This window comes from Melanostigma gelatinosum, assembly GCF_949748355.1.
Source record: "Melanostigma gelatinosum genome assembly, chromosome: 21".
NCBI classification, from domain to species: domain Eukaryota; kingdom Metazoa; phylum Chordata; class Actinopteri; order Perciformes; family Zoarcidae; genus Melanostigma; species Melanostigma gelatinosum.
Window position 1 is genome coordinate 5,694,634 of NC_136654.1, and position 23,012 is coordinate 5,717,645.

At 45.2% G+C, this 23,012-nt stretch overlaps 3 protein-coding genes across 6 annotated transcripts; 2 read left to right on the top strand and 1 right to left on the bottom strand.

The window, feature by feature from the left end:
• The first annotated feature begins 460 nt into the window (after positions 1–460).
• On the top strand, positions 461–16,124 carry slc38a10 (solute carrier family 38 member 10). 3 transcript variants are annotated; one of them, XM_079293114.1, is made up of 18 exons: positions 461–640; positions 826–1,049; positions 2,620–2,737; positions 2,893–2,938; positions 3,062–3,155; positions 3,327–3,470; positions 4,808–4,932; positions 7,555–7,657; positions 7,813–7,995; positions 8,209–8,320; positions 9,708–9,814; positions 9,918–10,071; positions 11,543–11,716; positions 11,798–12,205; positions 12,298–12,393; positions 13,133–13,153; positions 13,760–13,900; positions 14,002–16,124. In XM_079293114.1, the coding sequence occupies exons 2-18, from the start codon at positions 960–962 to the stop codon at positions 15,132–15,134; spliced, it is 3,249 nt and encodes a 1,082-aa protein (XP_079149240.1). In that variant the 5' UTR covers positions 461–640; positions 826–959; the 3' UTR covers positions 15,135–16,124. The 3 variants fall into 3 exon arrangements, with proteins under 3 accessions (XP_079149240.1, XP_079149239.1, XP_079149241.1); XM_079293113.1 differs by lacking the exon at positions 4,808–4,932 and adding an exon at positions 5,686–5,810; XM_079293115.1 differs by lacking the exons at positions 4,808–4,932; positions 13,133–13,153 and adding an exon at positions 5,686–5,810.
• Positions 16,125–16,183: 59 nt separating this feature from the next.
• ndufaf8 (NADH:ubiquinone oxidoreductase complex assembly factor 8) lies at positions 16,184–17,664 on the bottom strand. The gene is made up of 3 exons (XM_079292827.1): positions 17,428–17,664; positions 16,491–16,601; positions 16,184–16,401 (listed from the first exon to the last, which is right to left on the bottom strand). Exons 1-3 carry the CDS (start codon positions 17,506–17,508, stop codon positions 16,381–16,383), a joined length of 213 nt encoding a protein of 70 aa, XP_079148953.1. The 5' UTR covers positions 17,509–17,664; the 3' UTR covers positions 16,184–16,380.
• A 201-nt stretch (positions 17,665–17,865) lies between these two features.
• Positions 17,866–22,862, top strand: tepsin (TEPSIN adaptor related protein complex 4 accessory protein). Of its 2 annotated transcripts, none has more exons than XM_079293184.1 (13): positions 17,866–17,957; positions 18,409–18,481; positions 18,918–19,009; positions 19,161–19,254; positions 19,366–19,433; positions 19,525–19,606; positions 19,836–19,907; positions 20,003–20,194; positions 20,368–20,554; positions 20,668–20,781; positions 20,866–20,944; positions 21,039–21,173; positions 21,277–22,862. In XM_079293184.1, exons 1-13 carry the CDS (start codon positions 17,919–17,921, stop codon positions 21,931–21,933), a joined length of 1,884 nt encoding a protein of 627 aa, XP_079149310.1. In that variant the 5' UTR covers positions 17,866–17,918; the 3' UTR covers positions 21,934–22,862. The 2 variants fall into 2 exon arrangements, with proteins under 2 accessions (XP_079149310.1, XP_079149311.1); XM_079293185.1 differs by having other exon boundaries at positions 20,006–20,194.
• The last annotated feature ends 150 nt before the right edge of the window (positions 22,863–23,012 follow it).

Sequence of the window (23,012 nt, forward strand, 5' to 3'; positions counted from 1 at the left end):
TCGGCTGCTCCACTGTCTTTTGACCATGTTTTTATTTTTATTTTATCCATGTGTGATAGTTAGCAGCTATCTTAAAATAGTCACGGTCACCTGACTCGTCGTCATCATATATAGACACACATAATCCATGTTTGATGATCCACTTTAGTGGAACTGACAAAAGTTCACCCACATCTGAAACGTGACAAAGGACCCGAAGTAAACATTGTTGGTGTTTAGGTAGTAAAATGGGGGGGGGGGGGGGGGTCATGTACTGTAGTAGATATTAAGATATTAATGATTATTTATGCTGGAGGAAAGTAAAGAGGAAAGGAAAACAGGAGATTAAATCCCACGTATATTCATTACCATGATGTGACCACTAGTGGGCGCCCGAGTGTTTCTAGCGAGATGAAACCACCAGGCTGTCTCTCTCACTTCCTCGACTATAATCTCTACTTCCTGGATACGCGCTCAGGGGAATAAAAAAAATCGATGCTGGATTTGTGTGTTTTGGACAGAGTTCGTGTTGACTTGTTGCTGACAAACCGCACGAACACGCAATTTTTTTTAACGACAAATGTCCGTTTGATGTCAGGAAATCATATATGATGACGTGATCGGTACAGCTCCGCCACATGCGCACACGTCTCAGATAAACGTGAGTTAATGAGACCACTGACGTAAACAGTAGCTTGCTAGCTATAGGCTACAGTATTTATGATATTCTGGTTTTCATTTTAATATATATATATTTTTAAATGTATGTTCGTATCAATGTGTATTTTACAAAGACTCAAGTGTGTGAAACGATGCACTCGGTTGTCTCTGTGTTTTCTCTCACAGCGCCACGTCACTGATCGGCGGAAGAGTCCGAGAAACAAACCCGGAATATAGTCCCGAGTCCCCGCTGCGGACTAGATACCAGACACCGTGTGTTTGACAGTTTCTTGCCAAGTACCAGTCAAGACGCGGTGAAGATGACTGCGTCTAACTGGGGTCTCATCATGAACGTGGTGAACAGCATCGTAGGAGTCAGTGTGCTCACCATGCCCTTCTGCTTCAAACAGGTGGGCTGTCTGCACTCACTGTATCTATATCTATATCTATATCTATATATCTATATATATATATATATATATATATATATATATATATATATATATATATATATCTATATCTATATCTATATCTATATCTAGATATAGATATAGATATATAGATAGATAGATAGATAGATAGATAGATAGATAGATAGATAGATAGATAGATAGATATATATATATATATATATATATATATATATATATATATATATATATATATAAATAAATAAATAAATAAAATTAAAAAACTGTTGGGTAGTTTAATAATTCATTCAATTTTTTTTAACTGAATGTATGTTTTCTAGATACAATCTTCATCTGTAATGTATAGCTACAGGTGTGATATAAATATAGTTAAATAAAAAGGAGCTACAGTATTAGTAGTAAGGGGGAAAGTACATTACAGGTAACTTTCCTGTAAAACTGTACTTATGTACAGTACTTAACTAAATGTACTTGGTTGTCACTTTTTGTCATTCACCACATATGTGTTTTGCATAAATCTAAGATAGTCGAACATTAATATTTGTCTAATAGCTTCATTTCATCCGTAGAATATCACATATCAATTAACACACAGATAGCTATAGACGGATACATTATACTGTACAAGTTGTCACATTTCAAGTTCAAATTTACAAGCTTCAGTTTGAAATAGTCCATCGAAATGATGTCATTTCCAGTCAGCAGTAGTTTTCGATGGTGTTTAACTTTACAGAGAGATGATTCTAGTGTTTAGTCTGAACCTCACTGATGTATCACAGCTCAAAAACACCTTTTCGGTTTAACGCGACGTAATTCAACAGCATCACAAACTACACGCCACAAAATGAGCACAGAGTTGAATCGGCCTCTTCCTGAAGGGATTTCAACAAACACTGAATGTTGAAACAACCCACAGCTTCATTTTGGCCACTGTGAGTTTTGCTTTGTCATTGTGCGAGGACATCGGTGTGAATGGAAAATGACTGAATGGATGACTGTTACTTTTATTGCTGGCAATGGATGCTTGGTTGATCATAAACAGACTCTCCATCTGTTGCCAGACTGCATCATGCTCTCCACATTAAATCCTTTGAACACATTCTCTTACAGGTTTTGGCACAAATACCAAACGTGTTTTTGACCGTTCGTGGTTGCAAATTGCAAACAAAGTTGATATTTGGCAAAATACTTCAGGGCAAAGTGTTGCCCTCCAACCTCCCTGTTGAAAGCAGGAATTCATAAAGTGACAATGGTGTCAGTGTCGTCACAGAACGATCTCAGGAAAACTATTTGGCCAGCTCTTCCCCCCCCCCCCCAAAACAACATCATATTTTTTTTTTATTCGGCCCTTGAATTCTTGCACCTCAGACAAAGTAAAATTTAAGTCCACTTAATATAAAACTGTCAAATGTGTTTATCGTCGAGGAGGAGTCCAGTTTGAATCCTGTGTTCAGGGCATCAAGACTTAGCCACGGCCACTTCACCCCCAAAAGAAGAAGATGCTTGTATAGATTCGATGTGTGTTTAAGTGTCCCGTCCTCTCTTACAGTGTGGGATAGTGCTGGGAACTCTCCTGTTGTTCTTCTGTTCGTGGATGACCCACAAGTCTTGCATGTTCCTGGTCAACACGGCGAGCAGCACCAAAAGAAGGACCTATGCAGGACTGGGTGAGTTTAAATAGCGTTGAATTAGCTCTTTTTAGTATTTATTACGGGCAGTTAGCAGTAGCAACGATGGCCGTCGTGACTCAGCAGACAGAAGGTTATCGCCGCCGGACGCTGCCATCTGTTTGTTCACACTGACGTCGCTCTCTTCCCTGCAGCATTCCATGCTTACGGGAAACCAGGAAAGACCGTGGTGGAGTTGAGGCAAGTCTTAATTATTCATTCACTCCACACATTGTGCTGTATTTGAAGTGTTTATTATGGCTTGATCTTCTACAGATAATTATCATGGATGATAATCCAGGTCTTCTCTCTCTCTCCCTGTAGTATGATCGGTTTGATGTTGGGGACCTGCATTGCCTTCTACGTGGTGATAGCTGATCTGGGCTCCAATTTCTTCGCTCAGCTGTTGGGTTTACAGGTTTGAGATCATTATTTGCTCTATTCATCTCTTTAATCTTTGAACATGCGTTTCTTATCCTCTGTTCTGCGTTCTGACTCTTCACTTCACTCGCAAGCAAACCAAAACAGCAAATACCGGTTATAAATGTTGGAGTAATGTTATTCATTATTCACACTTTCCCTCTGAAAGGTGACCGGCATTTTCCGCGTGCTGCTGCTGATCGCCGTGTCCCTGTTCATCGTCCTCCCTCTGAGTCTGCAGAGGAACATGATGTCCTCCATCCAGTCCTTCTCCGCCATGGCTCTCATGTTCTACACCTTCTTCATGTTCACGGTGAGCCCACCCACACACAGACAGCTGCACTCCAACGCAATGCATCTGAACAGACAGACAGCAGTGTGTTTTCCTTAAGTACTAGAGCTACAACTAAGTACAACTAAGAGCTAGTTGTATGCATACATACCGTACTATGAATGCATTTGTAACCTGCAACACGAACTATATAATTAACTTGAAACTCATTTGATTTTCAGAATATTGTTTGGACAAATGTTATTTCATTGTCTTCCGTGTTTAATTCCTCCTTATTCGTTCCACTGCACAGAACGATGTCTTCTTCCTTACCGACATAATATTGTCTTGCTCCTCTTTTTTTCTTTTTTTTTAAAGAGCAAAGTCACGCTAAATCACATCGGGCAGAAAACAATTGCTGCGCTGCTCTTAATTGGCTGAAGCTCAGTCTTTCCCCTGGGACAGAGACACCACTTGGAACTGGCCACTGGAGACATTTAAAGCACGAAGTGTGAAGTAAATGGAGGTCACATTGTCAACTCCACTAAATCACAAACCCTTGCAACTTAAGGGAATTATTTTTCTATATTTGCTCATTTGTTGCCAGATATTAATGTGTCAAACGGATTTGATATACTTCAGACTGATTCTTCTTCTGCCATTGCTGTTTGTACAGCATGCCAAATTACTCTTATTTTTTTTAAGGAAAGACTTTTTTTTTTTTCTGACTTTATTATCTTAAGTCAGCACAACATTCCTATTCATACTTACCTTTCTGTCCCAGTCAATCAGCATTGTGTAGCAAGTTAATACTGACCTTAATGATTATGGACATTCAGGAACCATGAAAATTAGAAGATTCGAAGTCGAATGTCCAAGCAGGAGACTGTTTATTATACACATATAATAACAGTTTGTTTATTGTATAAAGCCATCAGTTTTCTGCCTGATGGGATTCGGCTCAGTTACTCTTTAAATGCACACACGGCGTGTGTGTGTGTGTGTGTGTGGTTCTGTTCTACTGACCCGTATTGCTGCTTCCACAGACTTCTCGCTGGTGTTCAGTCTCTTCGCGTGACGTGACGCGTATAGCTCGATAACCTGGAGCAGTGGTGTGGTGTGGTGTGTGTGTGTGTCTGGCTTTAGATCCAGGCCATGGCCCAGTCCAGATCCCTAACCCTCTAACAGTGATGTATCTCCTTCCCTCCCTCCTTTCATCCTCCCCTTCGTTTTGTTTTTCCATCTCTGCCCATTTTGCACCCCTGTACTTCTTTCTCCTCCTTTTTTACCTCGTGTCCTTCCACTCTCCCTCACTCCCCTTGACCACCTCCTCTGCACCCTTTGTTTGCTCCCCTCTGTCGCCCCTGCTGCTGCTGTAGATAGTGTTGTCGTCCCTGCGCTACGGCATTATCTCAGGCTCCTGGGTGGAGCGGGTTCACCTGTGGCGCTTCAAGGGCGTCATTCAGTGCCTGCCCATTATCGCCACAACCTTCTGCTGTCACCCGTAAGTAAACCAAGGAAACCACCCCCGCAATAACACCACCGTAAGGGCAGTTGGTGGGGGGGTTGGAGAGTGAAGGAAGTGAAGGGAGCCAGATGCCCCCCCACCCACCTACCTGAACCTTCCTTCCGCCCACTCCTCTCAGTCATCCCCATTTCTCACCTTTTAATTCGGGTTTGGTCTGAGCCATTTGAGCTCTGTGTGTGTGTGTGTGTGTGTGTGTGTGTTCTTGATGGCAGTTGTAGTAAGGCAGAGAAGTGTAACATACTAAACTGGAAGTTTCATCTTCGCTGCCCTCCCACCACCGCGGTGTGGGTGTGTGTGTGGGAGGCTGGAGGGACTCTGCTGTCCTCTGGGACTTTCTCAGGTAATTAAAGGAGCGAGATGTAAGAAACGCATGCTGAGCCAAAAAACCTGTGGGGCCTGTTTTTGTCTCGATGACCCGTTCATAAGCCTTTTTTCATTTTGATCAAATTTATGATTTCACTTTGATTCATCACACATCATGCTCAACATTTCCAGCTATGACAGGTTTTATGTTCAGTATGGGGATTCTTGTCACGTCTCTCTTTGTTGCTTCCCTTTCTTCATTTTCTCAGTTTTTTCTCTCCTCATTGATTACCTTCATTTTCTGTCTGTGAGACGCCAGCATGGGTGCAGCCCCCCCCCCCCTCATGTTCCTCGTGTTCCCCTCCACCCCTCATCTTCATTTGGATCGGGCTGTAACCCCCTCCCCCCCCCCGTCCTTCCCTTCAGGTGGTGCTGTCCTCGTTCAAACATGGGCTGCTCAGCGGCTGGTGGCTAGGGCAGGTCAATGTGGTGCGCTGGGAGGGTGTGTTTCGCTGTCTCCCCATCTGTGGGATGGCCTTCGCCTGTCAGTCGTAAGTACTCCTCCCGCTCCTCCGCCCGCACAGGACCATGTAATGAAACTAATGTCAGACAAGAAGTGTGGGGGGGGGGTATAGATGCTCAAATGGGGGGCTTTTCCACTGTCTGACTCCTACAGAGGCACAGTGAGTTGAATCCTTCATAGCTGCATGTAGAAACTGAGCAAACATCCGAGTTAGTGCATCATCGCTGTAAGCCCGGGTGTCGGGTGGAGAGGAGGTGGTTGTTGAGTAATTACCAGTCATAAAGGGAGGCTGCTTATTATTTCTGATGTGCTTTTCACTGTCGGCTCATCAGTTTGGTGCTGCCCTTTTTACAAATAACCCGTCTCATGTGGAAAACGGGCTCGGCCTCGTCAAGTGACTTAACAACGTCACAACAGCTACAATGAGAACTTGAACATTTAGACAAAAAAGGAAAACTTTGTCCATGTTCCAATCAGATTTTCTGACCTAAAATTGTCAAAAACAAACGCGTGGCTGCTGACCTAAACAGTGTGGCAATTACCGTGCATACATTAAGATCTTTTATTCTATTCGGAGGGTTTTCACGCTGATCTTTGCATTGACTGTCCTCGCAGTGACTGCAGAGATCGCACCACTTCATGTCACCTCTCGCAGCTCAATCGCAGCTCCTCTGAGCCAGCGTAGTCGTTTATTTCTCCATTCTCACTCATCTGCATGCTCTGTCACTGCCTCTTTTGTCCTGTCCTCTTTGCTTTAGCGCTTGCTGGCGAAGGCCTAATGGGATCTGGGTGTACAAAGTCTCATCTCCGATTTGAATGCGGTGCTCGGCGGGGGTGGAGGATGGGTGCAGGGAGTGTTATTGTGGAAGTCATTAGGGGGCCAGATGTTTGGGTGGTAGCTGCTGTATGGGTTTATTTGTGTGAGGGAGGGCGGGGGAAGCGGCAGGAATGGGTGGCCGTTGCCTTGAGACTCAAATGAGACTTTAATTAATGTAATTGCACAAAGCCAACGTAACATTACGCAAGGGAGATGTGCGCATGTTAGAAGAAGAAGAAAGTGTGCGTGTTTATGCATGTGTGTTTTGTGCACGAGCTGTGCCGAGTGATATTTGGCAGCGTGGTTTCTTGGCCTGTGGTCGGGCCACGCAAAGCAAAGGGCTCCGTTAGGCGGCCGGCAGCTCGAGCCAAAACCACTAATCAACGCATTGGACCGCCGCCATCTTGCAGACACACACTGATGTATTCACGGGCTGATTAAACAGCTCTCAGCACATTGGGGTTTTTATTACGTCCATGAAACTCGCTCACTTTCAGTTAAAACATTACTTAACATCACCATTACGGCGGGACCGGAGCCGGGCCCCGTTGTTTTTTTTTTGGCCGCGCGTTTGAATGGGCGACGGGCCGTGAGCTCATAACAGAGGGTCATAAGAAAAACATGTGCGGCGAAAAAACGTCCCTCTGCGATGCTACTGTCAGCATGCTGTCAACTCCAAGTTAATGATATTATCTACAGCACACACACACACACACACACTCAAATGTAGACAAACACTCCCTACCTACTCCATTTTCCTTTTTCCCGTCACGTTTGAAGCAAACCTAGCAGTCATGTGACTGCTTTCCCTGACTCTCCCTGCTGAGGACCAAAATATAGATATCGAAGTTGTGTATCTGATAATCTGGACAGCACATGAATGCACAAGAGCAGCACCAGTGTGGTCTTCATGTCACGCAGCGTGTGTTGTTGTCGGGCTGCTTTCCTCTCACAGGCAGGTGCTGCCGACTTACGACAGCCTGGACGAGCCGTCCGTCAAACGCATGAGCACCATCTTCACCTCGAGCCTCAACGTGGTCACCGTCTTCTACATCACTGTGAGTGGGAGCGCGCTCTCCATGCGCACCAGCCACCGCCATTTACACTGGCTACACTTTGCCTCAGATGCCGGTAGCGTTCTGCGTCTTCATGTGTTCTTCTTTTTGCTTTCCTCCCAACCCCGTGTTTGGTTCCCTCCACCTCTCTGAACCAGGTGGGCTTCTTTGGCTACGTCAGTTTCACGGAGAACATTGCCGGCAACGTGCTGATGAACTTCCCGTCCAACCTGGTCACAGAGATGATTCGTGTGGGCTTTATGATGTCTGTGGCCGTAGGGTTCCCCATGATGATCCTGCCCTGTCGCCAGGCCATCAACACCATGCTTTTTGAGCAGCAGGTGAGCTTGAATGCTACTGCTACTAATGTATATGATGAGAAATAAGGAAATAATCCACACAAGGGTTGGTTTGGCCACAGCACTTGACTGAATGTGTCAGAAACGCTAAGCAGAACAAGTTACCCAAGAAACAAAAAAACCCAAATCAATTGTAATTTTGAGATTTTTAAAATCATTTTTTTGTCTTTCTCACTCTTTGTTTTCGTCTTGCAGCAGAAGGATGGGACGTTTGCTGCCGGGGGATACATGCCTCCTCTGCGCTTTAAGATGATCACCCTCTGCATTGTGTTTGGCACCATGCTGGGAGGCATTCTCATCCCCAATGGTGTGTGTGTGTGTGTGTGTGTGTGTGTGTGTGTGTGTGTGTGTGTGCAGCTCGCTGACTGGTGGTCTTCAAGGTGCATGTGGTCCTTTATGTGGGCGGAGTAGCCGGGGAGCTTTACGACATGTGTGAATGTGACTTTACGAGTCAGTGACTGTCACACTCTAACACAGTCCTTAAATCAGGGCTCTAACTTTTATCTTTTAGACGGGCAGACAGGAAGATAGGGCAATTATTCTCCCAGTCTCTCTCTCTCTCTCTCTCTCTCTCTCTCTCTCTCTCTCTCTCTCTCGCTCTCTCTCTCTGAGACACACACCCCAACATATGTACACACCAATATTGGCTCTCTGTCAGGTTCTTTGAGTCTTTCCGTCCCACTCACAAACGGCTCCAAAATGGCGGAGATTTAAGGTTAAAATGAGTTTATGTTTTATTCATCCTTTTATATGGAGGCTGTTTATTAAACTTTTGATTGGGCAGACCCACACACACACACACACACACAGTGGGTTGGCTGGCCCTTTGTGTATCTAATCAGACTAATAGACTGAGAAGAAGGGAGGTAAGGACCCTGGGGAGACTGGCCACTAAATCTGAGGGAGACAATATGGTGTCCGTCCTCTGGATGAACGATGGGTTTTCCAGGCCCGACGCCCAGCCAGCCGCCACAGAGACCGGGGTGGGGCCAGGGCTCGCCTCTGCCAAGAGCGGGGTGCCATGGATGGGAGCCTGGGGCTGGGCGGGTGTCCCGGTTATGAATGGCTGAGGCAGGTATGAATGGGGCTGGTGAGAAAGAGCATCGATATGGAGAATCGCTTTGGTATTTTTTTTAGCAGCAGAGATATGGAAGAGCAGTCCCCAAAACCCCTCAACTCTGGCCATGTCGGTGCCATGTTTGGCCCGGTGCAATTTCAAAATGCGTTTATCTCAATTGATTTCAATGGGGATGATAGTTAACAACATGAAAAATAAGTCTTTTCATAGCGTTGATGGTCGATACATTGCTTTTGAATAATAACCCCTCAACCCCTCAACTCTGGCCATGTCGGTGCCATGTTTGGCCCGGTGCAATTTCAAAATGCGTTTATCTCAATTGATTTCAATGGGGATGATAGTTAACAACATGAAAAATAAGTCTTTTCATAGCGTTGATGGTCGATACATTGCTTTTGAATAATAAGTTGAAGTGTTTATCCATTGCTTTACCTAATTATTTCAATAATTTATCTCACTATTTGAGCTATGTATCCATCACTTTCAGCTAAATATTTTAGCCGTTCATTATTGCAGCATGCATTACTGCCACTTGCACCCTAACCACTGCAGAATGTCACTCTGCAGGACGACAAGATGATCCCTGTGTTCTTCGTTTCCTCTTCTCTCTCTCTAGTGGAAACCATTCTGGGTCTGACTGGAGCCACTATGGGCAGCCTCATCTGCTTCATATGCCCTGCTCTCATCTACAAGAAGATCCAGAAGAACAGCCTCATTTCTCAGGTTGCACAGTCAGAATTAGCACTCATCAGTTGCTCCGTGAAGATGTGTTCTTCACTGACCTGCTTTTGCTTCTCCCGTCTTTTTCTCTCTGTCCTTTTTTTAGCTGGTGCTCTGCGTGGGTCTGGGCATCCTGCTGGTCAGCACCTTCACCACCCTCTCCATTTCGGCCACAAGCCCCGGCACCAAGGTCCAAGCTCCTCCCCCTCCAGTACCTGTCAGGAACAACCTGCTGCTCCCAGACCTTCCTGAACACCACGGTAAAGATCATGACACGGGCTAAAGGCTCGCTATATAACATACCTACTTGAGGGACAATAGAAGAAACTGGTTTACGGATGAACCACGGAAACATTTACCTTAACGGGCCGGAGCCAGGGTTCGGCGTGCTCCGGCGGCACGAGAGACGCATTTATTTCTTTTATTTTCAAAGCCGTGGACGACAGCGCCCTAAAACGGCAACGTGAAGAAAATAGGAGCCAGTGGCAAAGGGCCAGTGAGACTAAAACAAAAGCACAAAGCCACAGCCCACAGAAAAGGGCTTTCTTTCATCTCTGCGAGAAGAAAAGATGGCGGACAGACAGTGACTGATAGACAGGCAGGCAGGGTGAGGAGATAACCTCTTGATAATATCTGAGAGCAACGCCGAGTGCTTGACATTGATGGAGCGAGAGTGATGCCCTTCAAACTCCAGTAATTTCTCTCTCCACCCCCTCCCCCCTCAAAATACATTGTCTACACCCCCGGCTCCCCCCCCCCCCCCCCCCCCCCCCACATCTCCTGTGGCAGCTATAAAATGCCTGCAAGCTCTGGCTGTATAAAGGGAAGAGGGTGATACGTTTGGGGAGGTTAGAGGGGTGCAGACGCAACAAATGGAGGCGGAGAGGAGCCTTTTGAGTTGCTGGTGTGAACTAGTTTGATTTGACTGCATTCTCTCCTCACATTGTGACTGGAGGTGAACCCACGCGGTCCAACTTTTACACCCGTTTGTCACTTTCAATGTTAATTCATCTGCCTCTGTCTTTTCTTCTGTCTCTTGCGCAATTATTAAACCCCACCAACCGCGTTCGTTTTGACATTGTCAGCGCTTGCTGCCACCTAGTGGATCTACTCGTCGGGGACAGTCGTCGCCTTGATTCAATTACACCCGAGAGCATCGGCACACGCTCAGTTCACGGGAGATATACCGGAGGTGTTAATTTATTTTAATGCCAGCCGTTAATGTGTGTAATAAACTCAACAGCAGAAGAAAATAAAGAGTGCATGTCAGGGCCAGTGTTAAATAGTAATGCACTAGAAGACAAGTCATTGTACTTTCCTCAGACAGGAGAAAACAGGGAAATAAATGAGGTATCAAATTTATGTTTTCTTAATTTAGTCGCAGTAATGCATTTCATTTTTTTCCGACCGGCTATATATATATATATATATATATATATATATTTATATTATATTATATTATATTATATTATATTATATACATACTGGCTGTGTGAGAAAAGGCAGTAAAAGCGAATAAAAAGCTCACCAGCAGCAGCGGTACTAAACGAGAGTAAAACATAATCCTGCGTTTAAAAAAAAAACTTTTAATGGCGGCATAAATCTATTACTAAACGACAGATTTACTAATTTTGCCGTAACAGGGAGCACAGTTTGGCTTTTAATAGCGGTGATATTCACTAGCAGTGGTCTGTGTTGTAATAGATTGTGTTTTTGTGTGTCTGCATGTAGACAACGCTCTGAACAAGAAGCCAGTGGAGATAGAAAAACCTGACCTTCCAGCTGTGAAGGTGGTCCAACCAGTAGACAGGGACCCACCGGAGCCCCCCCAGATTAAAGGACCAGTGGAACTACCTGAGAGGAAGAAGGAGGAGGAAGAGGCGCAGTTGGACCGCCCTGGTGCTGGTAAGGAAACTGAACCAATGCTGGAATCTTCACTGGATTCTGAACCGGTGAGAATAAGGGATGTTTTGTCCGTTTTACCAGGTGTTGAGCTGCCAGAGGGCGAGGCCCATCGGCATGAACCACCCATCCCTCACGACGCGGTCATGGTGGACAAAAGAAAGAACAACGCAGAGCTGGAGGAAAACAACAAACAACCCGAGGAACCTAAAAGAGATGAAGTGCAAGCTTTAGGGCACGCTGTGGTGGTCGAGGACAAAGAAGACAACACGGGGGAGGAGAAACCAGAGCCTGTAGTGGCTGTTGTGGGGAAAGAGGAGGTGGATTTGGGTGGAGGTGAAGCCCGGTCCAATGAAGTGCTGGAGAAGCCCGGTGCAGACAAAAAGCGGGACGTTCCTCAGCTAAAAGAAGTAGAGGACCTCGATCCGGTGAAAGATCCTCCAGCAGGGAATGCAGCTGAGGTGGGCAAAGCTTCAGATGCTGCAGAGAAGCGTGAGTATTAACCGAACCCTGACCCTTGCATGGTGTAAACAGTTCTAGGAAAATGCAACGTTGACCCTGGGGACATTTTGGTTGTTCTTCAGCTGAAGGAGAGCATCACCCTGCTGCAGATGTGGCTCCAGCTGCAGATGTGGCTCCAGCTGCAGACAGCAAAGACACAGCAGATGAGAAAATGGATGGTGAGTGGAGTAGAGAAGGCCCAGAGGCGTAGAGTTAATGGTCTTAATGGACTTAATTAGCAGCAATTCAAAACGAGTTGCACTGCAAATGTATCATTGAGCGATGCATTTATCATTAGTTTTTACTGATACAAGGGATTGGATGTAGTCTGAAATACAGCTGCATGACAATTATTCTGTCCTGCTGATTTCAGAGATGGTACACATTTCTGACCGACATTCAACAATCACGCAGCAAAGCAAGCACGACCTCCCGAGTACTTCACTAGAACACATACAAGTACTTTAAAGTTATTCTTGAAAGTGTGATAACTACACTACAAGCGATTGAGACAGGAAATAAAACAAGTAAAGCACTAACTCACGAATACAAAATACCGTCATGAAAGTGTGTTTTCCTTTAATTGGCTGTATCGTAACAAACTACATTATTTGCTGTGGCTTGCTGCATGTTTGTGTCCCTGCCTCTCTTTTTCATATCTCACTTGGCTTGTTTTATCTTGTTTAATCGAATCTCTCGCTGATTGTGCCCGTTTTTTACGGTACAAATAGTTTAAAACACAGAAATATTTAAATCCATTTCCTTCTCCTATTTCTTGACCGTGCTGTATACACCACGCAGTGTTTTTTGGGGCTTTTGTTGACTTTCTTGTTCCGTTTACTTTTGCCTTCTCTTTGTCTTTCCTTCTCCATCTTTACCCCTTTTTTTCTGTGTTTCTCTGCCGGACTCCTATCACAGTGATAAAAAAGCTGGTTGCAGGTATGAATTCTTGCCTCTTCTCTTTCTCTCTTGTCTGTCGCTCAGATCTTCATTCACTCACTGGGCCAAGTTAATAGACCTTTACATATACTGTACGTACAATGCATATAGTAAATATGCATTTTTATCTTATGTCTAAATAATGTGCCGGTGTAGAATCCGCCCTCTCACCTTGCCCCCCCTCTGTTAAGGCCACAACTTCTGGGCACAGGGAGAAACAAGTCCAACAAGCCCCACCTGGGCCTATGCCCCATTGTCCTAAACTTCACACCTCTCCCTGCCACTTTCACACCACCCCCACTCCAGCACATTCCTCAAACCCCATCTCACAGACACTTAATGCATGAAATAAAACTTAAAACCCTCACACACCCCCCCAACGTAGTTTACGTGTGGCTACAGCTGCACGTTGCAGTTTATGTTTCAGGCTACAATCCAGAGATGTGTGTTTGAATGGACCAATGGGACGGTGCTAAACCACAGTGGAATATTCCCCTCTCACCTGGAGACTGGCCCTACATCCGTCTAACTACGCTTCTTAACTAATGCAATGTTCTGGGAACAGGTGGTGACTTATTCTGATGCAACTGTGTTTCTGTCCTACAGAAGGCCAGCTCGACCACGCAGTGCTACTGCAGGTGATCCAGCAGCAGCAAGAGCAGCAGAAGAGACTTCTTGACCAACAGGAAAAACTACTGGATTTCATAGAAGAGCAACACAAGGAAATCCACCAGAAACAACCTGCCGGTGGGTGCACACTCAATGCGTTGCAGATATGACTACTTGAGATCGTTGGCGGTTGTGTTCAATTTTAGAAATAAGCGTGACAAAGTGTTTTTAATTAAAAGGGGCTGCTGACGGTGAGGCAGAGAAAGGCCTCCAGGAGGGGATGGAAGGTGGAGCAGCAAAGCCCAAAGAGTCTGGCCTGGACTCGGACGTGAAGCAGCCGATGGAGGCAGCTGGTGCTGTAGTTGGTGCTGAAGCTGCTGTTGGAGGTGGAGCTGCTGTTGGAGCTGTTGCTGGAGGTGGAGCTCCTGTTGGTGCTGGAGGTGGAGCTCCTGTTGGAGCTGTTGCTGTTGCTGGTGCTGGAGGAGCGGAGCCTCAGGCCGTGGACCAGAATGGAGAACAGGCCCGGCATCAGGGTGCAGAGGTTGGGGATCCTAAAGTAGCTGGTCAAGCAGCTTACGAGGAGGATGTCCATGTAGCACTCGGAGGAGAAGCCCTTCAGCAGAGTGAGCTCGGGGCAAGGGGAGTGCCACTGGTGAAGAAAGAAACTGATAACAGTCAGCCAGTTGATCAGGTAGCGCATCTTGAAGATGATGAGGTGAAGAAGAAAATTGAAAATCTTAAAAAAGAGCAGATAGAGAAAGAGGTTCAGGCAAGAGTGGAAAAAGAACGGCTTGATCGCGAGATGAAGGCGCTGGAGATGGAGAGAGCTGAAAAGGATAAACTCGCACAGGAAAAGGCTGCAGAAGAGAAACGTCAGCGGAAGATGCAGAAAGTAGACAATGAAATACTTGAGAGAGCGAAGAAAGAGAAACAGTCAGAAGAGGCTCAGGAGAGGCAGGCCCAGCTAAAGCGAGTTATAGAAGACAGACAGGCTGCACAGGGGGCTGAGAGAGAAGATGGTGAAGCTTTGAAGAAAGGCGGACGAGACCTCAAAGAGAAAGCTGCTGCTGCTCAGGAGGACCCCGGAGAAGGTGTGGAAGACGGGGCCGTCAAAGCCGAGGCTCGCTCCCGCGAGAAGAGCGGGGACCAGAGAGAGATGGATCTAAGACGGAGACGCAGGGCACTGGGACCGAGAGAAGCCGGAGGGCGCCCGGAGGAGACCGGGGCGTCCAGGGGGATGCCGGGGCTGGAGCCCCTGCTGGAGCTGGGGGGCTCCGACCTGCACGTGGCCCTGGAGGAGCAGCTACTGGCTGGGGCAGTGGTGCACTCGCGGCAGATTAAACAGGCCTCAGAGGACAAGGGGGTGAAATAACACACACGCACACACACACACACATTCTCGCTCAATGATTGGACAGCAAGTTCAACAAATACTGTACACCTGCAGAAAACTTCTAATGCTGTGGACGATTACATCGTTGCCTTTAATTCTTTCTTGCCTTCAGAAATGATATGGACAAAGAGGAACGCTTTCTCTTTCTCGATACTGTGTTCTCCGCAAACAACCCAAAGACGTTTATGAAAGAGCAAAGTATGCATGTAAATATTAACTTATTTTTGTCTCTAGGGGGGAGGAGTTTGAAGAGGTTACTGTTGAAATGTATATAAATCTATGCAATACCTTTCTCCAGTGTGTAGGCTGGGTGGATGTATTACTGTTTGTGTATTCGAGTCACTTTTCATTCACCAGCTTCGTGGAGTCCGCCTCTCTGGAGGATCCGTTTGTGCTTTGTCTCCTGAGCTTGGTTAGTTTGTTAGTATTCATCTTTTACTTTGATATGTATGTGTTGTAATATTTGCTATGTTAAATTATGATCAATGTTTCTTTGAATTGACATGTCGGGCACCTTGGTAAGAGTCTTCTTACTATACTTTCAAATGAAAGTGAAGGTATTCAGCCTCGCGGTATATAGTGAAGTGTAGACTTACCGTTTGATAAACTGTGGACAACGAAGCAGCTGGATCCATGACTCTAGTTATCAATCATTCCATCTTTCCATATATCTATGTTCCCTGATGATTTATCAGTGCCTTCCAATCCATATGCTGCTGTTCAATCAAAACAAAATGTGGCATTTGGTTTCCTCAATTTGTGTTCTTTTTGCTTCTACTCTTACTGTAAAGAGTACAGAAATTGTATAAAAAACAAGCTGTACGTTGGGTTAAGGACAGTGGAATCTGGTCTGTTTGTAGTGTTTTTGTTATCCAACCTTTCTGAAAAAGGCTATTTTTCTACTTTCTCTATGTGCATTGTATTTCTGTACATTTTGCTGATAAGAATGAATAAAAAACATTACATCCATGGCTGCTGGTCTGTGTTCAGACAATAACGGCAATGTCTTATTCAGCTCTGTTTATTACATTCAGTCTTTTTCTATAAAAAAATGTAGCAGCAGTACTTTTCAACACATCCAGTTCATTTACAGTGCCTAGTAGAGGAAGTGTTACGTTTTCCAGATCCAGCACCAGAAGTCGATCAACACTTCCCGTCGTCTCGTTTCACAATTGAGGTCTGTTCACTGAATTTGCAGCTCGAGCAAAGCCAGGACAGTTTCCATTCATTTGGCTTTTTTCTTGGCCTGTAACAAAGAGTATAACGTTTCAATCAATGGCCATCTATCCCGACTGCATACGTCCAGCAGGAGGATTGCTGACTTTGATCACTTACTGCAGCTGTAAAGCAGGTCTTCAGTGCTTCAAATTCCTTGGCACACATGTCCTTCCTCAGCTCCTGTCTGCCTGTTGTGGAAGCTGCCACACACTTCCCATATGTTGCTGCCTGAATCACACAAGTGGACATTAGACAAAGGAAAACAAAGTAAGTTGTCATCTTTTTTCCCTAATGGTGAAAGAAAGAATTGCATGTAAAATGAAACTTCTCCTCTCTGTTATTCTTCTGTATCTACTGTGCTGAGCTCTTGTGTCTGCTTCTAGCACACCCATGGCCATTCTTACAACCTAGTTTCTTTGCACCACAATTTAAGTCACATTATACATAATGTGTGTGCAAACTGCATGTATATAAGTACACTATAGTGTCATCTTCATTGTTGCTTTTACTCTGTCATGTCTTATTTATTATTTTACAAATGTTTGTCCTACCCTTATTGATTATTTCGTCATTTTTTCATACAATTGCTGTTTGTGTTGCATTAAGTAATGACAGTAAAGCTCAACATATTCACCCAAAGCTAAAACCCAGCCTACATATATTAATAAACATCGAATCAAATAAAAATACAAACATACTAATTGTGAGGTGATCTGTAGCTACGCAAACAATGGGATCCAGAAGTATATCTCCCTTATAGTTTCATAACTGGCATGCTATTGTAACCTGCACTGTCTTTATTGTAGCAATTGCCAGCATTAGGTATCAAACGCACTATACAGTATTCCAGCAGTAGCCCATCACCATTATTCACGTTCAAATGCTGTTAAATAGAAATATGGCCTCGTTTACTAGCTATGGGGGGAAGCTGTGTTTTGTAGTAGCACAGGCAGCTAGCTGGAATTCATTTGAATGTGAACTATGTCTGAGTTCAGGACGGACACAGAATTAAACAGCACAATTCCCCTTGTTCAGATATGACAGCAGTGCTTACCTCTCCTGCACACTGAGCAAAAAGTTCAGGGAAAAGTCTCATTTTCTCTCGACTGCGACTCCAGGCATTTGACCCAGACATGGTTACTGTTCAGGCGAGTCCTTTCGTTTATTAATTAACAGACTTCACAGTTTGTTAAATGTACTAACACACGTATAAAGCTGTGAATAAAAAAGATACACATCAACCCTCAGATGAAGCATTTCTGTAAACCATGGAAAGCGCCATATTGTTGACCCTGTCATCAAGGAAACGTCCGGCAGGATATTCTGTAATATGATTCGCTCATGTCCCCGTCAATCAAAGTGTCAGTTCTAGTTTCCCTGAAGTTGATTCGCTGTTTTTTTAAACGTAGGTGTAACCGGAGAGCCAATAGACTTTAGGATTGCTACTTGCTGCTCTGTGATTGGCTAGCTGTCACCTCGCGTAGCGCCTTCCCCTCGTACCCCTCGGAGGAAGATGAGTAAACCTGCAGCCAGGATTGCTAAATCATGGCAACATTCATGGAACGACTGGCTTTTCTTCAGAAAGTAAGAGCTGTTTACGGCCATTACTTGTTGTGAATACTAGTAACAGCTGGACGGAGCGTGACGTACGTTAGCGTGTCTGTTTGTGTCAGTTAAGTTGTGCCAGCACTAGCTTGCTAGTAGCCTGCTAGCTAACAGTAAGAATACACAGATTTGGTCATTGCGTTTCATGTCATTTCCCTGTTGACCTGCCAGCTTGTTTCGTATGAGTCTTAAAGCAGCAGACAGGCATATACAGCATCGTTATAACGGTCTGTTTGGCCAAAGCTAACCTGGTACTCGGACCCTGGTGTCATACCAAGTTTGTGTCCACCTCAGTCTGTGTTCCGCCGTTAATCAAACTGTGAAGTACACCTGCTAGATCAGGTGGATTTGGTTGTGGACTGTGCAATAACAAGATAGTCCCTTCTGTCAGCTTTGAACTTGTATCACTTTTTTTTTTTACCAACTGAAGGTCCCAACTCTGATGAAGGCCACAGCAGATGATGAAACCCCCTGTCCTGGCTACCTTTTCCAAGATATTGGAAGTATCCTTTGCCAGCTTCTTATGTACCACTTTAAACAAAGGGTGGACATCCATTGATCCCTTGTTAATCTAAAGTTTGTAAAGCTCTCAAATGGAGAATGACCGTACAAGTCATATTGTTTTCCAGAAACCAGACCAATGAAAACTCTTCAGGGAAAATAACTGGATGGGAAACCATCCATGGTTTTATATTTGGATCCAAAAGCAGGACAGCATTTGAAGTTTATTATCCTGAGCAGGAGTCGGTAAAAAAAAAGCACATTGGTAATTTCCACACCAGAGTTCATGATACAAACACGCAAGCAGGAAAGTGATCTTCATAGATATGTTGTTATTTTCTGGTATTCTAACCAGGAAACAATCAGTTTTCTTAAAATAAGACGCACTGAGTCTCTCATGCTATGATGGTAATGCCCTTAACCATCATCACACTGTAGAAATCTCCCATGAGTCTTCAGGTTGCGGTCAGTGTTTGCTGGAGTACCTTCTGGAGAGGTTGCAGGTGGAGTCCTGTCATGTCAAACTTAAGGTGAGAACAGGGATTGTTATTCTAGTTTCTGTCTGAAATATGAAACTGAAGTGGAGTTGTGGCATAAGTCACAGTTTTAAATGTTAGTGATTTTCCTCCCTTTCCTGTCTGCAAGTAACTCGAGCTTCTGCTCATGCTGCTGGTGTTTTAGGTGCTGAAGATCTTTGTCCATCTCTGTGGTCATGGCTCAAACCATTTCCTCACAGAACTTCGAAGGAACTCCACGTTCATCCAGCAGGCATCAGGTTAGACATCGGTCCCTTTTGGCTTTTAGCTCTATTTGACTCTTATCACTCTGCGGCTGCTTCGTCGTTCTGAATATTCACTCTCTGTCGGGTGTTTTGCCTTTTTTTAAGTTTACAGCGGCCCTCCTGATCCCATCCATGGCATAGCATTGTACCAGAAAGTGAGAAATACAGCACAGGTGAGCCCCAGGCTGCAGTTAATCATCATGTCAATCATAACTCTGTGACAGCGAGGCAAACGCACTCAACTTTTACTTTTTCTATTTGCAGGAAGTGGCCAGGTTGCTTTTCACAGATATCATTTCCACCAAAGACGGCGTCTCCCCGCACAACTTAGCACCCCCAACAATGGGTGAGTGATAAATAATATAATAAAGTGCCATTAACTTCTTTACTAAATTTATTCCATTCAACCAACTCGGAAACAAATCTAAATTGTCGCAACTCATTCCTACTGTCGTATGTAATGATAGTGTACATCATCTGAAATATTAGCGAGCGCTTGATTGTCTATAAAGAGCTTGAATGATTCAAATAACTTGCATCAGAGTACCAGAGGTCTCCTGTGTCTTTGCATCCAGGTATGGGCTCAGCAGCTTCCCACAGGTCAGGAATGCAGGGCTTTGGATACAGTCCAGGGAAGCAGGGGACAGGTGAGGGACACACACACACACTGACACAAATCTAGTTCAGCTTCCGTGTACATTTCTGTACCTTTTTTATTTATGTCTCTACCTGCTCCTACCAGCAGGCAGTGACTCCCTACTGAATAAGATCCAGAAAGCTGCAGAGGTAGTTGCCAGTGCTGTCCTTCCCCCCACTGAACACCAGGGCATCCGCCTCCATGAGAACCATTACCGGGCTGTAGCTGCGCCGTCCGCACCCATAGAGGTGGCTGTGCCTGCGTGTGCCTACAACCTGCCGGCTCGCCCACCAAAAGGTGAGACGTTGTCGGTGTGATGGACGCGTGGGCTTAGGTTTCTAAATAGACAGCTTGAATCTGAAATATTTATTTGTGTGTGAATCATTTACCAGCTCACTTTGTGGCAGCGTGTCAAGACTTGTATTCAGTTTGATTATAACCTTATTTACTCCCGTGTGTCTTCACGGCAGCATTGGCCCAGCGATGTCCAGGGCAGGTGGGAGGCGGCTGGGAGGAGACCGACAGCGGCAACAGCTCCTCTCACAACTCTTCTCAGGATATGGCAGCTAACAGCAGGGCCTCCGTGGGCAGCAAGTCAGCCGGTACCGGGAGCCAATCGGGGGCCAGTAGAGAGAGCAGTGGGGACCCATCAGAAAGGTGAGCGGCAGAGCCGACCGGCTAAACCAGCAATTTCCCTCTCTAAATCACACCATAGTCACATTGGAGAAGTAGTGTAGTCTCTGGATCTCACACATCCTTCTGGCCTCCAGGGTGGAAGCCTTGCAGTTGGGGGACTGTGGCCAGGAAGTGGCGCTGGTCAGCAGACTGACTGAAGGATCCAGAGTTTTCCTGTCCAGAGAGGAGAGCCAGCACTTCATTAAAGAGTCAGTGCATCTAAACTCAGACTGAGAATACTGCTGATTTATTTTTTATGAACAGTATTATGTCTGTCTCATTTGATCTGTCAGGTGCTCCATTCTCAACTGCGAGGTGGTGGTGGAGTTGCTCTCAATCAGGCTTCAAGATCCCTCAGACACTGTTAAGATGGTACCATTGGTTAAGATTGATCGGAGATCCATGTTTTCTAAATTATAGAATGCAATCCTAATATACATATCCCTCTTTTCCTCCAAACCTGCAGCGGGCACTGTGTGCTGTGTCATGCCTCCTGACCTCTGACCTCCTTTCTCTGGAACAAATGTTCGGAGCTACGCAACGGAGGCTCCGCCAGCTGAGTGAGGGGGCTCCAGGACCTGTGGCCAACAAAGCCACCAAGGTAAGAGAGACCTAAAGAGAAAGCCAAAATGGTGAAGACTCACAGGACACTCAAAATGAGGGTGTATTTTATTTATTGTTTTGTTCTTATCTCCTCTTACCAGATCCTGCGACAGTTTGAGGCTCTGATGGGTGGATCCGTACACACTCCTCGGCTGGATACAGCGACGAGCAGCCATCAGGCAACTACCAATCAGCTTACCACATCTACGCACTCGGAGCCTCTACTACCAAACCACTCTGCTGGCAATCCCAACCTCAACCATTATCAGCCTGACATCTCACCCACAGGCGTCACCCAACCACCAAATCCCCCATCTTCCCCCTCTAGTCTGCCCTCGGCCCAGAGAGACCTCCCGGGGCAGCTGATGAATGACTGCGATGAGGAGGAACTCGCTCCCATTCTGCATGACTTAGTGCAGAACCAGTCGGAGCCAGTCAGGACTGCTGAGGTTACATCGGTTGCTGAGGAGTCAGAGCTGAACACAAGCTCTTCCCATCCAGCTGAGCCCCAGAGAGAGCAGGCCTGTCTGGGCAGACTGTCCCTGTTCAGCGGCATGGAGCTGGTGACTAAGGGGAGGCCCCCGTGTGCACGAGAGACGTCCCCGACAGAGACGATGGGCGACGGCTTAATGGAGGATCTAGCTGTGCAGAACAGTCTCGGCATCAGTAAAACCAGTGATGACGCTCCTTTAATTTGCAATTCAGTTGCATCTGATAGCAGCCAACCAGTATCGGCCTTCTCGTTCCTCAACTTTTGACCACTGACGTTGTACAGCTGTTAAAACCAATGATGTCGTCATGTATAAACTTTTAGAAAGCTATTTAATTTGATAAATTAAGATCAGATCGGTAAGCTTAGAACTATATATAGACGGCACATTCATTGGATTTTTCGGTTCTTGGGAAATTGCATTGAAGCAGCAGACTGGGCTGTGCAACAGAGATTTAGGACACATGACTGTTGTCCTTTTTTAAACGTGAATTCAATCCACGGTTGGCATGAGAAACCCCGACGCTGTCTGTGAGGACTGGTCTGTAAGTGTCATTTCTCAAAAGTGTTAAACAAGAATGCTTGCCTTGAATCGCAGGTTATTATTCACAGTTGATTTATCTCAGGATTCCTTTTAGCGAACTGAAACGACTCTTCTCGCCTCTGCAGCACGTACTAAACCTCTGAGGGAGAATCCCTCCATTTGTAATTTGCACTACAGTTGCGTCTCTAATCGTCTCATAAAACCTACAAATGAGAGTTGTCTTCCATATTTTTTTTGGTACTTAACCGTTATGTCAGTGTAAATGTAACGAGTGCTAGTTTACAAACGATTTATCGTCTCATGTATTGATTTAAACAAACCCATGAGAGTGGTTGTGGAGTGCATAAATCAAGACGAGTGAATCACTAAAGGGAGAATATTTTGTGTGCATAACTTGTGTGGCATTGTGTTTTGATAGAACATCAGCATAATGCAAAATAGCAATTTCACACGTGGTCATTTGTTTACCTTCACTGTCTCAGTGTTGCTGTTTGTTCAATTCTCCGCTGCGGCGCCGAGGAGTGTGGAATGTAGCACACACACTACATGCCAAAATGGTAATCCAACCTACCGATATGTACAATGAACGCTACCGATGTATTCTGTTTCAGTGAACACAAGCTAAGCTGCTGCAAAAGCAGAGGAAACAATAAAACCTGCTGTATTTTTTTTTTGTTACAGCACCAACTACTACACGGACGAGTCTCGTTATTCTGTATTTAAATGGTGTCGGTGACATGTTACAGACATCAATGTCAAATGATTTGGAAAAATGACAATGCATCACTTTCACAGCTCTCATT

Coding starts and splice junctions, on each gene's coding strand:
- slc38a10 (XM_079293114.1), top strand. CDS start 960: ATGACTGCGTCTAACTGGGGTCTCATCATGAACGTGGTGAACAGCATC. Junction 10,072..11,542: donor AGACCTTCCTGAACACCACG/GTAAAGATCATG, acceptor GTCTGCATGTAG/ACAACGCTCTGAACAAGAAG. Junction 12,394..13,132: donor AGCAGATGAGAAAATGGATG/GTGAGTGGAGTA, acceptor CTCCTATCACAG/TGATAAAAAAGCTGGTTGCA.
- ndufaf8 (XM_079292827.1), bottom strand. CDS start 17,508: ATGTCTGGGTCAAATGCCTGGAGTCGCAGTCGAGAGAAAATGAGACTT. Junction 16,602..17,427: donor TTGCTCAGTGTGCAGGAGAG/GTAAGCACTGCT, acceptor TGTGTGATTCAG/GCAGCAACATATGGGAAGTG. Junction 16,402..16,490: donor AGACCTGCTTTACAGCTGCA/GTAAGTGATCAA, acceptor TCTTTGTTACAG/GCCAAGAAAAAAGCCAAATG.
- tepsin (XM_079293184.1), top strand. CDS start 17,919: ATGGCAACATTCATGGAACGACTGGCTTTTCTTCAGAAA. Junction 19,908..20,002: donor TCCAGGGAAGCAGGGGACAG/GTGAGGGACACA, acceptor TGCTCCTACCAG/CAGGCAGTGACTCCCTACTG. Junction 20,782..20,865: donor AGCCAGCACTTCATTAAAGA/GTCAGTGCATCT, acceptor TTGATCTGTCAG/GTGCTCCATTCTCAACTGCG.